Raw genomic sequence first — 17126 nt, forward strand, 5'->3', positions numbered from 1 at the left:
AAAGTATTCACCCTCCCCCTTGGCTTTTTACCTTTTTTGTTACATTACAACCTGTAATTTATTTATTTTTTATCTGAATTTTATGTGATGGATCTACACAAAAGTGTATCTGTGCATGTGACCACAATAAGCTGTACACCATAGAGCTGGGCTTTATGGAAGAGTGGCCAGAAAAAAGCCACTACTTAGCAATAAAAAAAAAACACAATTTGAGTTTGCCAAAAGGCATGTGGGCGACTCCCGAAATGTATGGAGGAAGGTGCTCTGGTCAGATGAGACTAAAATTGAACTTTTCGGCCACCAAGGAAACGCTATGTCTAGCGCAAACACAACACTTCCCATCACCCCAAGAAATCCATCCCCACAGTGAAACATGGTGGTGACAGCATCATGCTGTGGGAATGTTTTTCAGCAGCAGGGACTGGGAAACTGATTTGAGTCGAGGGAAAGATGGATGGTGCTAAATACAGGGATATTCTTGAGCAAAACCTGTTTCAGTCTGCCTATGATTTGAGACTGGGACGGAGGTTCACCTTCCAGCAGGACAATGACCTGAAGCATACTGCTAAAGCAACACTCGAGTGGTTTAAGGGGAAACATTTAAATGTGTTGGAATGGCCTAGTCAAAGCCCAGATCTCAATCCAATTGAGAATCTGTGGTCAGACTTGAAGATTGCTGTTCACAAGCGGAAACCATCCAACATGAAGGAGCTGGAGCAGTTTTGCCTTGAGGAATGGGCAAAAATTCCAGGGGCAAGATGTGGCAAGCTCATAGAGACTTATCCAAAGCGACTTGCAGCTGTAATTGCCGCAAAAGGTGGCTCAACAAAGTCCTGCCTTTAGGGGGGTGAATAGTTATGCATGCTGAAGCTTTCTGTTATGGTGTCCTAAATGTTGTTTGATTCACAATATAAAAAAAACCCACAACTTCACAGTTGTAGGCATGTTCTGTGAATGAAATGATGCACACCTTCAAACAATCCATTTTAATTCCAGGTTGTGAGGCAACAAAACATGAAAAATGCAAAGGGGGGTGAATACTTTTGCAAGGCACTGTATACATATGTATGTTGGTGTTGAAACATTGGATTGCTATTCCTATTTGAGAGACTTCATTTAAGCCTGAGTGCCGCTTTATTGACTTTGTTAGTGTTTCCATGGCCTTGGTCACACTCATCAGGGCATTGGGCACAGTAAATTGGGAGCTGGGAATGCCAGACCAATTGCTTGTGTATATGTACACATTTGTACCACTGCTCCTGCATTAAGGGTGTTGGAATTGCACATTGTGTCGGCATGTGTAATATACATTGTACCTGATAAATTGAGAATGCAATCTATGCAAAGAGCATAACTTTTCTCTGGCTTACACTTTGCCTGTGCTAAGCACTATTACACAAGGACATTTTCAATTAGCCATGTTAACATTAAATAATAAAAATGTTTCCGTAGGCATCCCTTATTGTTACTGAAGAACTTCACCTAATCACGTTTGAGACTGAAGTTTATCACCAAGGCTTGAAAATTGATCTGGAGGTATGAAATTCACTATAAAACTAAATCGCCATAAATCTTATGTATCCAGCGAAGATCTGTAGGCAGATCACTACTTGTACAAGCAGCAAGTGTGAGCTTCCTGTATCTGTGTAAACTGCTGTTATATGTGATGGGTACGGGATGCTGAAGCTCTGGATCCTGACGGTAAGAATCTTGACGTCTGCATCCTGACAGGTTTAGGATACTGACACCTGTCGGACGGTATCCAAATCCCCACCCCATCCCTGCCCTAACCCTCCCTCCCCGGTGCCTGAACCTAACCCTCCCCATTCGTGCCTAACCCCCAACGATAACCCACCTCCTAACCCTGCTACTTACCATCGGGATGCCGACGTCTGGATTCTGACAGGTGTCGGGATTCCAGTGCCGCCATTCTGACCGCCGGAATCCCCACGGACGGGATATTGACCACATCCTGTTTTATAGATCACTGACTGACCGGGAGTAAAATGACCTTTTATTGAATATCCTACACAAAACCAGAGACAAATGAATCAGATGCTTGCATTTTAATTGTGGAGAATGGATGTGTTTGCATTAATGGTACAGTGTGTACTGTATTTGTTACCAATGACAATTGAGAATGAAAACTGATTTTACATTTATGTATAAATAAGCTCCAAAAATGTTTTGTCCCAAGAATTCAGTTATTGCTAAATGTGTGTGACAGTAATAAACCTAGCACTTTAGGGTTTTCTTTTTTTTTTTTGTAATGATGGTGTTGTGTGTCCTGACTTCATGTAACTAGATAACAGCTTTGGGTTTGTTATTTTTCTGTGACATTAGTTTAGATAACTTGTTATATAAAACTTTAACCTTCACCACAATGTATCATCTATCTATGTCTTGTATTGTTCAGTGAGTTGAGGAGAAAGGACTGTTACTGAAGCCTCAATGGTGTGATTATGAATATATTTTTATACTATGCACATTCAAACATTACCTTTTCTAGTGATACCTGCCAACTTGTCTGGTGCCCATTTCTTGGGCCTCTATCCTCTGGTACAACATGCTGACCAATCACCCAAAGGTACAGTTACAGTGGGTGCGCTAATTCTAACATTATCTCATTGTTCCCTATTCTTGGCAAGGGATTTTTTTTTTTTTTTTTTTAATCGTACAGTCAAAAGGTGCACGTAAAAATGTTTCTGAAAAATCATGTAGTAGGTTCACTAACATAAGTAATTAAAAATGTTAAGCTATTTTTGGAATTTATTACAGTCTTTGGTGTGGTTCTTTGTCCAGCTCCCTTAATGAAAATGCATCTGTCACCTATGTGCAGCCATTTTATAGATTCAGTCATTATTCTATTTGTAGCCCAACCATTGGCACACTCTGCTCCACTTCCAGCTCACTTGCTGTTTCTACTGTGAGGTGAAAAGTAGACTTTCATATGGTAGTTTACTGTTGAAAATAGAGAAATGTAATGAATCATACTATCAATATGGTGAGCTACTGCACTCAAGGTTACCATTTAGAAACTATATTGTAGAGGCTAGGGCAGAGGTTCCCAAACTTTTTTTGAACCACGGCACCCTAGAGTATCAGTATTGTTTTCAAGGCACCCCTAAACCAAACATTTGTTGTTGAGAAATTCAGAAAAAATTTAGTAAAGTGAAGTAAATTGTGCTTACCTGTCATCCTTAAGCTCCGTACACACGAAGGACAATCAGACAACGATTTCTGATCGCTCCATGTGCTGGATGTTCGATATCGAACATCCAGCACATGCACCAACCCCCAAACAACTATAACAATATGATCGACTATCGCTGGCTACTATAGTAACCAGCTAACCTGGTCGATATCGACCAGGTTGGCCAGCATGCATGGGCGATGGGCGATATCAATATCGACCATCCGTGCCCGCTCATTGACCATCGTTTGGGGGGCCCAAAAACAGGACGATATGATCGGTAATGATATATCGATATCATTCTTATCGTCCTTTTAAATCTGACTGTGTGTACGCACCATTAGGTTCAGTTATGTGGTGGACAGGTTAGAGCCTCTGTTTACCCACATATTTACATTACATTAAACACAAATAATTTGATTTGGTGCTGAACCACCAACCTGATGCACCCCTGCAAGTGTCCGGAGGCACCCCTGGGTGCCACGGCGCACAGTTTGGGAACCACTGGGCTAGGGGTTTACTTGGAAGCAGTAAATTTGAAAAGAGCCTAGATTGGCCACAACCACCGTAGCAAAATCTCGCAATTCAATTATTATAGACGCCTCCTGGTGGGCTTCTATGAATAGGCGCCTGAATGAGCAATTCAAGTGTTTCTCTGTTCGAACGCTAAAGCTGTGGGGGGGGGACATATCTTCTCGCAGCCTCCTAAGGTGCGAGAAAAAATGTGTCCAAAGCCCTTTTTTTGGGTGCCCTGACGGTGGTTTGGGCACCCTAACAACTACTTTAGACTGAGTCGCAGCCTATTCTGTCAATTTGTTTCCCACTGCACATTGGATAAAAACAAGCATATGCCATGCATTATGGGCCGAGATTGTAATGTTACCTTTCAGTTGTTGGTCAGCAGACATCAGATACCTAGAAATTGGGCATCTGACAGGCACTTGAACTGTACAACAGGTAAAGAAGAATTCTGCATTCTAAGTAAAATGCCATTAGTCTTGCTATTGAGTCTTTAATTTAAGCTTCCTGTCTTTTCTCCCCAAGCTTATTTGTTGGTATAGTCCTCATCCCACACAGATGTGAAAATGTGTTTTAAAAATTGTGTGTACGGATGTGTATAACAATGTAGTATCCAAGCATCTGAAGGGGTTTATTACTATAACCTATATTAGACATCACATTCATGAGCAAAATGAAATATCTCTTTCCCAATGTGAATTGTACATGTAATGTCTTGGCAGAACCGGTTTAGAGTACTTAATAGACACTGTTTACTGAACATTGTGGGGTAGATTTACCAAAGAATCTAAAAATTTAAATTGGTGATGTTACCCATAGCAACGAATCAGAGTCTGTCTATCGTTTTCTAGGATGCAGTAGAGAAATGATAGAATGGATGCTATTGGCAACACCACCACTTTGCATTTTTAGAAGCTTTAGTAAATTATCTACCCCTATGAATCCGTATGGAGTATCTCAACCAATATACATAGGAATGCATTGCTGCTTCATCTAGGGGGAGATGTATCAAGCTTTCTTCATCAGGGTCCATAGGGCTCCACAGGGAGACCTTGGGGTGTATGTGATGAAACTGTGATGTGATGAAACTGCAATCCGGGCACCACGCTATTAAAAGCTTTCAGCTCACAGGATGCACTAGGTCCACTCTCCCTATACCCAGCCCCCGAGCCAGAGGCACCTCAGTTTTCGTTGGTGCCCGGCAGGAGTCTGTCACCATTACGCAGGGGGCTGCATAGATAGCCCTTAAGCTTTACTTTTATGATTTCTTTGTTTTACTTTTACAATTTTAGAGCGCACAGCAGCAGACTGTCCGTGGGATGTCTGCGCTTCTGCTCTGTCACTCCTCCGGTACCGCGATGCCAGTACTGAACTGTAGATCTCGCCGGGCATTCCGGGGGTCAGCGTTAGCCTACACCCCCGTGGAGGATCCAGACTGCAGCCGGATACTAAGGGGGACAAGTGAGGCTGATAGCCGGCTCGCGGTGACCCACGCATTAAGGCAGTTGATACCTCTGGTCTCAGGGCACAGACCGGCGGTGGCTGAGTGTGGACGCAGGTTCTAGCCACCGCGATCCACTAGACCACCAGGGACCATGGGTGCGGGAACCAGTGTCCTGGGGGGGTTAAAAAATCAGCAAGGGGAGACAACTTCCCCATTTCAAGCGGCCGTTCCCCTCAGCTCAGGGCGCCTTTCCTCTTAGTGATACTTAAATGAGTGTTCTAATCACGTCCTAATCTATGTGATGATCTATCATTAAAGCATCCTTATAATTGTGAATAAGTCCTAGTAAGCTGTGTATCAGGTGGGCAATAACTGTGGGCTGGATATTCCTTAACAATGCATTTTGGACTTGCACTTCAGTCCTATATCAGCTTAGCAATAACTTTTGGCAGTGTATTCTTATGGTGAAATATGTAGCAACTCTGTGTTCTTACAGCAGGTGGACAATAACTTTGGGCAGTGTGTTCAGTAGGTGGTGAGATACACGCATTGACAACTGTAATCCAATTGTCCTTGTAAGCAGGAAGTCTGCGTGTTTCTTCCCTCCTTCTTTTATAACATGGATACCTCAAAATGAAAGTGCAGTGTCAGGGTACTTGAACACTATTCGTGCAGATGGTTAGTAGATTGGAAAGTACTCACCAAATAATGGCTGCTACTGACGGTTCATCTAACAAAGGGTCACTCCATTTGGTTACTCCTAGCAACGGACGCCAGTCTCCGGGGCTGGGGAGCAGTGACCAGTCCGCACACTTTTCAGGGTCGTTGAACAGCAGTCGAAGCAACACTGCCAATCAACATATTGGAATTTCGGGCCGTGTACTGGACCCTCAAGATGGCCAAACCCATACTTCACGGAAAACCCGAGCAGGTTCAGTCTGACAATGCCACCACAGTAGCTTACATCAACCAGCAAGGAGGCACTCTGTCGGGCAGCAATGACAGAAGTGTCACGAATTCTGACATGGGCAGAGTGTCACCTCCCGGCCATATCGGCAGTGTTCATTCCGGGAGTTCTCAATTGGGAAGCATACTTCCTCAGCCGCCACTACGTGCATCCAGGGTAATGGTCTCTTCACCAAGAGGTGTTTCAACTCCTAGTGGGCAAATTGGGCCTCCCAGAGGTGGGACCTCATGGCCTCCCCACACAATCACAAATTACCAGTGTACTGGTCCAGAACAAGAGATGCCGAGGCAACCTCAGTGGACGCTCTGTCAGTAAAGTGTACCTTCCAGTTTGCGTACCTGTTTATTTGAAAGTTTAAGCAAGATGGAGGCACTGTCCTGCTGGTGGCTCCAGCCTGGCCCAGGCGTCATTGGTACTCAGATCTTCTGAATTTCTCCATCGACACTCCGTTCCTATTGCCTCAATGTCCAGACCTGTTGTCTCAGGGTCCTTGCCTTTACCAGACCCTGGATCGTCTGTCTTTGACGGCGTGGCTCTTGAGACATCCCTTCTAAGGTCCAAAGGAATTTCTCTCTCTGTCGTCAACACGATGCTTAGAGCCTGCTTCTGCTAGGATCTACCACAGAGTGTGGCATACATATTTCCAATTGTGTCGTCCAAGAAATTACGACCCTCAGGTGTTTCGGATATCCAGAGTCCTGGCCTCTCCAAGATTGGACCTCGGCCTCCACCTGGCCTCGTAGAAAGAGACTTGCTCCGCTTCCGGATATCCACGCCTTCCTCCAGGGTGTATTCTGGATTCAACCTCCCTTTGTCCCCTCAGTGGCTCCTTGGGATTTAGCGGTAGTTTTTCGGGCACTCCTGCGTTTCAACCACTAGATTCAATGGAGTGGTTAACAGCCAAGACTCTTTTTGTTCTGGCAGTTGCATCCGTCAGGAGAGTTTCAGAGCTGAGGGCGCTTTCCTGTTGCTCTCCCTTTTGATATTTCACCAGGACAGGGCTGTCCTTTGCACTTGCCCTGGGTTCCTTCCTAAAGTTGTTTCTAGTTTCCACATTAATGAGGAAATTATAGTCTCGGTCTTTCACTCACCGGACTTCAGTAGGTGAGGCCTCTTTGGATGTGGTCCGCGCCCTCAGGATTTATGTGGACCGTACCAGGTCCCTACGAAAATCAGATTCCTTATTTGTACTCTAAGGATTTCAGAAGAAAGGATGGCCAGCCAATAAACAATAGCTAAATGGCTTCGTATGACTATTTCAGGGACCTACACGCAGGCTGGCCTTCCTGTTCCGGCTTCTGTTAATGCTCATTCCACGGTCTGTGGGCCCCTCATGGGCAGCTCGCCATGGCGCCTCGGCTGTTCAGGTGAGTAAGGCGACCACGTGGTCTTCTGTCCAGACCTTTCTAAGGTTCTATGCATTTGATAAATTCACCTCTCAGGATGTTTCCTTTGGGCGCCGGATTCTCCTCTCCGCGCAGAAGCATCCCCACCCTTAATAGGACTGCTGTGGGACATACCCAAGGTCTCCCTGTGGAGCCCTATGGACCCTGAAGAAGAAAATGTTATTGTAAGAAGTTACCTTTTTGTTAACTTTGAAGTCCATAGGGTCCACAGGGCACCCGCCCTGACGCGCCTGGCTTCATATGGGCTATGTTGCTGGTCACTGGTTTTCTATCCCCTTTTTGTGAGAATGTGATTTGAGTGTACCAGTCTTCCTTTTCTCGTATCCTCCTCCGGCCTTTGGCTTAGTACGAACTGAGGTGGCTCGGGGGCAGGGTATAGGGAGAGTGGACCTAGTGTATCCTAAGAGCTGAAAGCTTTTAACTGTGTGGTGGCCGGATTCCAGATCCATCACCTACACCCCAAGGTTTCCCTGTAGACCCTATGGACTCTGAAGAAAGAGTTAACAAAAGGTAAGTTCTACACACTTTAGAAAATGAGAGTTACGGTGAGAAGTTTCCTCTAGCAACCAATCGGCTCCTACCTACTAGTTTATAGAATGTACTGGATAAGTGCTACCTTGAAGCTGATTTGTTGCTGTGGGCAACTTCTACATTCTTTAAAATGGCTTGATACATCTCCACCCCCCCTCCCCCCTAATGAGTGTTCAGTCAGCAGATGAAGATCCCAACAGCGCCTGGTAAGTATCTTATCCCTCTTCCACCCAACCCTAACCCTCCCTGAGGGGTACCCAACCTCCCCCCAGGGGTGTGTAAACCTAACCTCCCCCCCGGTAGTCCCTATAACTAACACACACTAACACACACTAACACACACACACAGTCCAGGCTTACCTATGTTCAATATGCCGGGCGCCTGAATTTCGGCGTGGGCCTGATGATAGGCCTAGGTATTTAGACTATCATTAGTCCCATGCTGGGAATTCACAGTTGGGAAGCCGACGGTCTGCATTTCGACCTGACTACATTACCAGCAAGATGATACTTGTAACTGCGGAAGTCTCCTTAGACTTGCCCGAAGGTGAAATTGTGCTGTAGGTTTGACATTGTCATGTAGCTAGTGACAACTGACTATCCAGCAGAGGTGATGGTTGTAGTGGTGAAACATGTCATTTTTTTTTTTTCTTTCATCTGCAGACTCATTCGTTACCAGTTGTTGTGATATCCAACATCTGTCAGATGCCCAATGCTTGGGCATCTATACTGTGGTACAACATGCTTACCAACAACCCAAAGGTAAGGTCACTTTGTTATAATTCTCATAGTATCTCATTGTTACAGTTAAGGATACTCGTTCTCCAGTTACGCACAAATAAATTCTGAAGCTCAAGCTTGGGCTTTCATGTACTCCCCAGTGTCCTATGCTCAACCGTATCTTTTTTTTTTTTTTTTTTTTTTATCCTTCAGTGAATTAAATCATTGGCTTCAATTTTCCACTGCAGCCTTGTCCATGAGATTACCCTACTCTCACAAGATATGCATATGGGCTTCCAGTCCCCACAGAATACAGTTTAAATTCCTTACCCTCAATTGTTTAACTCCATACTCATTCCCGTCAATACTCCTGCCCTCTCTGCTCTTCACTGACTACTACTTCATCACTGCTCTGGTCACGTTCTCTCACTCCCACTTCCAAGATTTCTCCATGCCTCCCTTCTCTAAACCTACGAACGAGCCCTTAAGGCTCTTCTGTTAAAGCTTATCTCTTCTCATGGCTCGCTACTCTGCTCCTCCCATCACACACATACTCTTTCCCAGTCAACCCATCTTGTTACACTCTTCCCTCTTAGGGCGGTATTCAATTGTTATAGCGCGCCCGATCTCCCTGGAGATCGAGGGACGCTATTCAATTGTTGCTGTTTTTCGTGCTGATCGCACCCAAAGTGGTCGGGTTAAGCCGCGTAAAATGGCTACCCACGACCAAAGTGCCGGGCACAATCGCGAAAAGTGCTGTTTGGGCGCCCAAACAGGTAACTTTTCGCCCATTTCAGCTCTCACCTCCCTGATGCAGAAACTTATCGTGCACACCCTCGATATTCGCCCTATTCTAATCCAAACCACGCAAAAACGGCATAGCAACCAATCAGATTCTATTTCTGATTTATCTAGCACCTTCTAGAAGATAATACCTGGAATCTGATTGGTTGCTATGGGCAACCACTTCTTAAATAGAACTCCCATCTTAGTAAATTTGCCCCTATGAATCTGTGAAAATGGTAATGGAGTGTTTGGCAATTGCATCTGTGCAATGAAGCTGACAATTGAGACTTCATAATGCCACTGCTTTGTGTTTTGGGCAGTTTCACTTCAAACTGAGCAAGAACTGGGTGGCATGTAGCTAGTTATTTCTAATACACTGTGCATATAGCACAAAGTTGCAAGATATGTGGAACAATACCTGGTTAGCATTGTTCAGATGGCCAGCTTCATACAGGTGTATTCCTTTCTCTATAATTATGTAGCTTATATTACTCCACTGATACTATCCATAACAGTACAGCTTCCTCCTCTTGGGATAATTAGTGCATACGCAATGCCCCACTTGCGCACACTAAAGAATTTGTCCATGTCAAAATATATTCTTCTCTTTTATGAATTTGAATGTATAGCTTTGTTTAATAACATACAAGAAATTGGCAACTAATTAGATATGGCTTTGAGTACATTGGTCAAGTAAAGCATATATTTGGCTGCTATGGTTCAATATATTTGTTTGCTCTGTTGGTAATTAATAAATTCAGAGCATGTTTACTGAGTGTGAAAACTATCTATTTTAGCAATTAGGCCTTAAAAGTGAAGAGCAAAAGCCCTCCCTCCTAGAATTAGCAGAAAAATTGATGATGATTAACAAAGTTTTTGGTAATGTGGATTAAGCAGGACATCCCTTTTAATGGGGGCACAGTCTGTGAACTGTATTATAGTGCTGATAGGGAATGTTCATTTTCTTTTGCCTCCAGAATGTCAACTTTTTCACCAAGCCTCCCATTGGCACGTGGGATCAGGTGGCTGAGGTTCTAAGCTGGCAGTTCTCCTCCACCACAAAACGTGGCCTAAGCATTGAGCAGCTAACCACATTGGCTGAAAAACTTCTAGGTAAGTTCTCTTTAAACTCTACAACACTGTGAAAGTAATAAATTATGCAGTTATCCCTAATTATATCTCTGCCCTCTAATTTACCTTTAGGTCCAGGAGTTAACTACTCAGGCTGTCAAATCACATGGGCCAAGTTCTGCAAAGTAATGACTTTTTTTTTTTTTTCTGTCTATTTCTTGGACATTGCATACAAAGGAACTGCCTCATAAATGATTGTTTTTTTTTTTTTTCCCCAACAGGAAAATATGGCTGGGAAAGGGTTTTCCTTCTGGGTCTGGCTGGACAATATCATTGATCTTGTGAAAAAATACATTCTTGCACTGTGGAATGAAGGGTGAGTGTATGCCCTGGTGAGCAGAGTGGATAGTTCTGATCTTGCTTATGAGCCACTATTTGCCATTTTTTATTAGTGTTCATCTAACTTGACTGATAAATCTTCTACTACAATTCCCCACCAAATTGTTGTGTTTTAGGCTCCTGTAAATTATGAATTTTAGTTTTGTGGCTAGGTATCATTGACAACTAGCAACACTCCTATATAGCACAATGATATTCCAGCACTGTCCTCTGCTGCTGTGTAATTCTTGATGCCAAACCAAAACTGGTGGATTCAAAACAGTCAGCATAATGTCAAATGAAGACAGCTGAAGATATCGGTTCAAAGAATCTGCGCTACTAGTTTACATTTCCTAATGTTAGCACTGGAAGTCGGTACCATTACGACCAGCAGCAATCCTTTTTTACCTGGGTAGCTCTTGGCAGCCCATTTGTGTTATTTCTTCTTTAGGTTCCATAGGGTCCACAGGAACTACCTTGGGGTATGTGGTTGGAGTGATCCAGGCACCAAACAGTCAAAAAGCTTTTAGCTCCCAGAATGCCCTGGTCCTCCTCCACATATACCCCAGCCACAGGCATTCAGTTTTTCGTTTGGTGCTGCAGGATTCAGACGCACCTTTATAACGGGGACTGCTCAGGTAGTTCCAAGCTTTAATTTTATGTTTTATTTCAATTTCATAGAACTATCAGTGCTGAGCGTCTTAAGACTCCTGCATGGCGACTCAGTCTACCTCTGCCGGTGCTGCAACGTCAGTAACGTCTCCGGTGATTTCGGCTGCTCACAGCCGAGCTTGCTAGCGACGACTCTTGGGACCCGTACTGCAACCGGACGCACAGACATGTCGGGTAAGACGATTCCTATGGGAGCCGCTCTCTACAGTCCTCTCTTCCGGTGCTGGAGACGCATTGGAAGCCGTTGCAGTGAGGGCCCCGACCTGTCCGCTCCCCTACTAGACCACCCCGGGACCTTATTGTCTGACGCCGAGGATCGGCAGTAGATTTATCTGCTGCCATGAGGCCAGTGTACCCAGCCGGTTGATGCAGCTTAGGGGAGGTAGACTCTCCCCCGGCAGCTCCGACACAGACGCAGATCCATCAAAGGTTTTTCCCACGTCTGGGTTGCTCCTCCTACCCTCTTCATGCATATGAGACACTCACAGTCCACTATCTGTGCTCTGCTGAAGCTATTTGGTCTAAGGAGGTTTTGTCAGTCTCCCTGTATACCTCTCCCCTGGGTCAGGTATACAGTGCTCTATATCCTACCAAGCCTCGTGATTTGAGTAGTTGATTCAAAGCCCATTGCAACTAAATTGCATATGCATTGTAAGTGACTTTCTACTTCAGGGTCCATAGGGGGTCCACAGGGTTGACCTTGGGGTTATAGCTGGAACAGGATCCATGGGCACCACACAGTTAAGCTTTTAGCTCCCAGGATGCACTTGGGTCCTCCTCTATACCCCGCCCCCGAGCCACAGGCACCCCAGTGTAAGCTGGTGCCCGGCCGGAGTCGGTCACCGCGCAGGGGGGCTGCAGGAGCAGCCCCCAAAAGCTTTTATTTTAAGTTAAATTTTATTTATTTTTAATCTATTTTTACTACAGACGGCAGCGAAGGGCTGTCTGTACAGACGCCCACGCTGCCGCTCTGATCCCCGACTGGCGCCGCGACGCCAGTACTGATCTGGGGATCGCGGCGGGAGGGCAGAGTCCGTACTAGCCGGACTCTGTCTACCTCCCAGGACTGCTGCCGGAGTCGCCGGGGATTCAGGTAAGCCGCGCGTCGCTGGCTAGCGGCGGCGCGCGGAATGCCTTAAATGCAGTCCTTTAGCCTCCGGTCCGGGGGACAGACCGGAGGCTGCTGGCAGTGGCGGCGGGCCCCCCCCATAACCCGTGGGACCACTAGACCACCAGGGATAACCGGCAAGCGGGAAGCCAGCATCCCTGGGGTTAATGGCCAGCCAGGGGAGGAAGCCTTCCCTGTCAGCGGCTCCTCCCCTCAGCTCAGCGCGCCTTTCAGCACGCAGTCTGGCGTCGCTGAGCTGCAGATTCCTCGGCCACTCCTCCTCTGAGGTCTCCAGCGGCCATTTTCCCAGTGGCAGCGCAGATCTCAGGGAGCACGCGGACCGGTCCCCCTGTGTACCTCTCCCCTGATTAAGGACAGCGTACACAGCACTATAGCCCTCCCAGACACTGAATCTGGGCAGGTTGATTGTAGTGTAAAGGTGCAGTGAGTATATCTTCCTGCATGGTATGTGACTTTTTGCTAGTGCTGCCTGTCTGTGCTTATTTTCCGCTTACTGTCAGCTTATACCTATCCCTTTACTTCTCCTACAAGCCCTGCAGGTGTGTGGGGGAGGGGCGTTTCTACTGACCTCACTTATATAGATCACGTATTTGTGAGGTCCGTCACATACAGTTGTGTGCTACTCAGTGCCATATTGTGGGCTGTTGTTCAGCACACCGGTGAGTGCGTTTTACTTCTACCCTGGTGCCAGATATATAATATATTCTGTCATGTCAGACGAGGAGGTTGAGCGCTCAGTGGCTCCGGTGTTGGCCTCCTGCGGACGCTGTTCTGCAGGAGTAGATAGGGAGGATTTGTCACAGGATGGCCTGTGTAGTCGATGCCAGGTGGCTCCTGGCCCATCCAGACCTTCTCTGGCGCAGGAACCACCGTGGGCGATGTTTTCTCAAGTGCTGGTGTCTATTGCGGACCGTCTGTCGGTCCCGACTGCTCTCCCTACTAGGGCGGTGCCCCAGCCGACCATCCCCCATTCCCCGGGTGTCCCGCAGTTATTGCGGAGTCCTCCTGGGTCTCAATCAGTTGGTCCCTTTGGGGGGTTGCCTATGTATATACAGGCTTCCCCTGTGCCGCAGCAGCCTGTGGTACCTTTTCAGGCCCCTATGGCGACGCCTCCACCATGGGTGGATGTGCTCTCCAACTCCGTGCAAAATTTGGCGGCCGCTTCCTCGGCTTTTCAGTCAATGTTGCAGACTGACATGCCTTCTAGGATTTCTAAACGCCCACTCATGGCACGGGCTGCTCAGGTATCGGACTCAGAGGGTTCCTCAGATGATGGGGAGGTCCCTGATGACACTGACTCGGACGCCTCGGTCCAGGAAATGGATACCAAGTCGTCCATTAATGTGCGAGCACTAGTTAGGGCGGTGCGAGCTATTCTTCTTATAGAGGATGAGGCACCGGTTCCTAGGTCGAAGTTTCCTAGTTTCAAAAAAACTAAGGTGGCTTCTGCGGTGTTTCCCCTGTCTGATCAGTTGACGGATCATATGGCGGTAGCTTGGCAGGCGCCCAGTAAGAGATTCCTTCCTCAGAAGCGGTTGGCTTCTAATTACCCCTTCCCTGAGGCACATTGTAAAAAATGGGAAACTCCACCGGCGGTGGATTCCCATGTCACCCGTTTAACTCGGGGCGCCACCTTACCATTACCGTCGATATCCTCGCTGAAGGATCCCACGGACAGGAAAGTTGAGACTTGCTTAAAGTCTATGTACTCCCTCTCCGGGGCGGTGGCCCGACCGTCCATGGCCATTTCCTGGGTGGCCAAGGCCATTGAGGGGTGGGCCAATGCATTGGAAGATACCTTCCCGGACGACGCTCCGGATGTCCAGCGGGCGTTGTTGGGACAAATGAGGGACGCCGCTTCTTACATTGGAGAAGCTTCTTTAGATGCTAGTCTGCTGACCTCGCGGGTATCGGCTGCAGCGGTGTCTGCCCGCCGATCCTTATGGTTGCGGTCCTGGAGAGCGGACTCTGATTCAAAGAAAGGTCTGGAGGCCTTACCTTTCAATGGGGAATTACTATTTGGTCCGGACTTGGACAAAATAGTGGACACCCTGGCTAAATCCAAGTCGGCCTTCCTCCCTTCGGCGGCACTGCCTGCTAAGGTTCGGAGTTCGGCTTTTCGTTCCTTTCGGGTTCAGGGTAAGGCGAAAGGTCAGTCCTTCCCGAGACAGTCTGCGAGTAAGACGGCCTCTAAACCCAAGAAGCAAGCCTGGAGTGCTCGGCGCCCTTCTTCCAAGCAGGAAGATAAACCTGCGGCCTGATGGGACGGGCCTCCCTCTGGGGGACCTCAGAGTGGGAGGCCGACTTCTTCTATTTGCCCAGTGCTGGCACAATACCACCACGGATGCCTGGGTTCGAGAAGTGGTCTCCCAGGGGTACGCCCTGTCTTTTCGGCACAGACCACCCCACCAGTTTTTCTGCACAAGTCCTTCTCAGGACAAGACCAAGGCGTTACAGGTTCAGGAGGCTATAGAGTCCTTGCTGAAAGCAGGGGTCATTGTTCCCGTTCCTCTATCACAACGAGGGACGGGGTATTATTCGTCTCTGTTTCTGGTGCAGAAACCCAATGGTTCTCATCGCCCTATCCTCAACTTGAAGTCTCTGAACAAATTCCTCAGAGTTCCCAAGTTCAGGATGGAAACGTTACGTTCCATCATTCTGGCGATGGAACCGGGGGATTACATGGTGTCCCTGGACATCCAGGACGCCTACCTCCATGTTCCGATAGCATCTTCACACCAGCGGTATCTGAGGTTCGCTATCCTTCAACACCACTATCAGTTCCGGGCGCTACCCTTTGGTCTCTCCACGGCACCGAGGGTGTTCACGAAGATTATGGCGGTCATGGCCGCACATCTTCGGAACCAGAATGTACGGCTGCTGCCGTACCTGGACGACCTCCTGTTGCTGGCGAGCTCCCCGGAGGTACTGCTTCAACATCTCCACCTGACGATCGCTTGCCTGCAAGCACACGGGTGGTTGATAAATTGGAAAAAGTCCTCCCTGATTCCATCACAGCGGATGGTTCATTTGGGAGCCCTGCTGGATTCGCGTCAGCAAAGGATCTTCCTGACTCCGGAGAAGGTCGCCTCACTACAGCTGCGGATACGCAGTTGCCTGAGCCGTTGCCGCCTGTCGGTCCATTCGGCTATGAGAGTTCTGGGGTCCATGGTGTCGACATTCGACATGGTGGAATTTGCCCAGTTCCATTCCCGGCCCCTGCAGGGGCTGATTCTATCAGAATGGAACGGGTTACCTCACCGGATCCGCTCTCAGGTGCTGGTGTTGTCTCCGGACGTTCGGCTATCTTTGGCTTGGTGGCTTCAGACAGCTCATCTGGTCGAGGGGCGCCCATTTTGGGTCCCGGACTGGGTCCTGCTCACGACGGATGCCAGTCTCCGGGGTTGGGGGGCAGTGACCGGCTCTTTGTCGCTTCAGGGTCGTTGGTCAGCGGAAGAAGCACTTCTCCCCATCAACATCCTGGAACTGCGGGCAGTATACAAGGCCCTGCAGTCGTCCGGCCCCGCTCTTCACGGAAGGGCGGTACAGGTGCAGTCCGACAACGCCACCACGGTGGCGTATATCAATCACCAAGGCGGAACTCGCAGTCAGGCAGCGATGTCGGAGGTGTCTCGTATCCTGTCTTGGGCGGAGGGTCACATTCCAGTGATCTCGGCGGTCTTCATCCCCGGAGTCCTCAATTGGGAGGCGGACTTCCTCAGCCGTCACGACGTGCATCCCGGGGAATGGTCGCTTCACCCAGAGGTGTTTCAGCTACTCGTGGACAGGTGGGGACTGCCGGAGCTGGACTTGATGGCCTCCCGTCACAATCACAAGTTGCCCGTTTACGGGTCAAGGACAAGAGACGCAGGTGCAAGTCTGGTGGACGCGCTGTCGCTGACATGGACGTTTCACCTGGCGTATCTGTTTCCTCCGATATCCCTGCTTCCTCGGGTTCTGCGGAAATTCAAGCAGGACGGCGGCATGCTCGTGCTGGTAGCTCCGGCCTGGCCCAGACGTCCTTGGTACTCCGATCTGAGGAGCCTCTCCATCGACGTTCCGTACCTTCTTCCTCAACGTCGGGACCTGTTGTCTCAGGGGCCCTGCCTTTACCCGGATCTGGGTCGGCTGTCTTTGACGGCGTGGCTCTTGAGACAGCCGTCTTGAGGTCTCGGGGCTTCTCCAGTTCGGTTATTGGTACGATGCTCAGGGCACGCAAGCCTGCTTCAGCACGGATTTATCACAGAGTGTGGCACACTTACTTTCAGTGGTGTGAGTCCAGACTTTATGATCCTCAGGTGTTCCGAGTT

General features: G+C 48.0%; 1 protein-coding gene across 3 annotated transcripts in view; it reads left to right on the top strand.

The window, feature by feature from the left end:
* The window catches only part of STAT3 (signal transducer and activator of transcription 3), a 133812-nt gene that overhangs the window by 106461 nt on the left and 10225 nt on the right, over positions 1 to 17126 (top strand). For all 3 annotated transcript variants that reach the window (XM_088442455.1, XM_088442453.1, XM_088442456.1), the window contains 5 exons: positions 1453 to 1536; positions 8724 to 8822; positions 10544 to 10679; positions 10770 to 10822; positions 10919 to 11013. In XM_088442455.1, coding sequence (XP_088298581.1) covers positions 1453 to 1536; positions 8724 to 8822; positions 10544 to 10679; positions 10770 to 10822; positions 10919 to 11013 — 467 coding nt within the window. The remainder of the gene's footprint in view (positions 1 to 1452; positions 1537 to 8723; positions 8823 to 10543; positions 10680 to 10769; positions 10823 to 10918; positions 11014 to 17126) is intronic.

The sequence above is a fragment of the Taudactylus pleione genome, unplaced genomic scaffold (assembly GCF_031769625.1).
Source record: "Taudactylus pleione unplaced genomic scaffold, aTauple2 ptg000018l, whole genome shotgun sequence".
NCBI classification, from domain to species: Eukaryota; Metazoa; Chordata; class Amphibia; order Anura; family Myobatrachidae; genus Taudactylus; species Taudactylus pleione.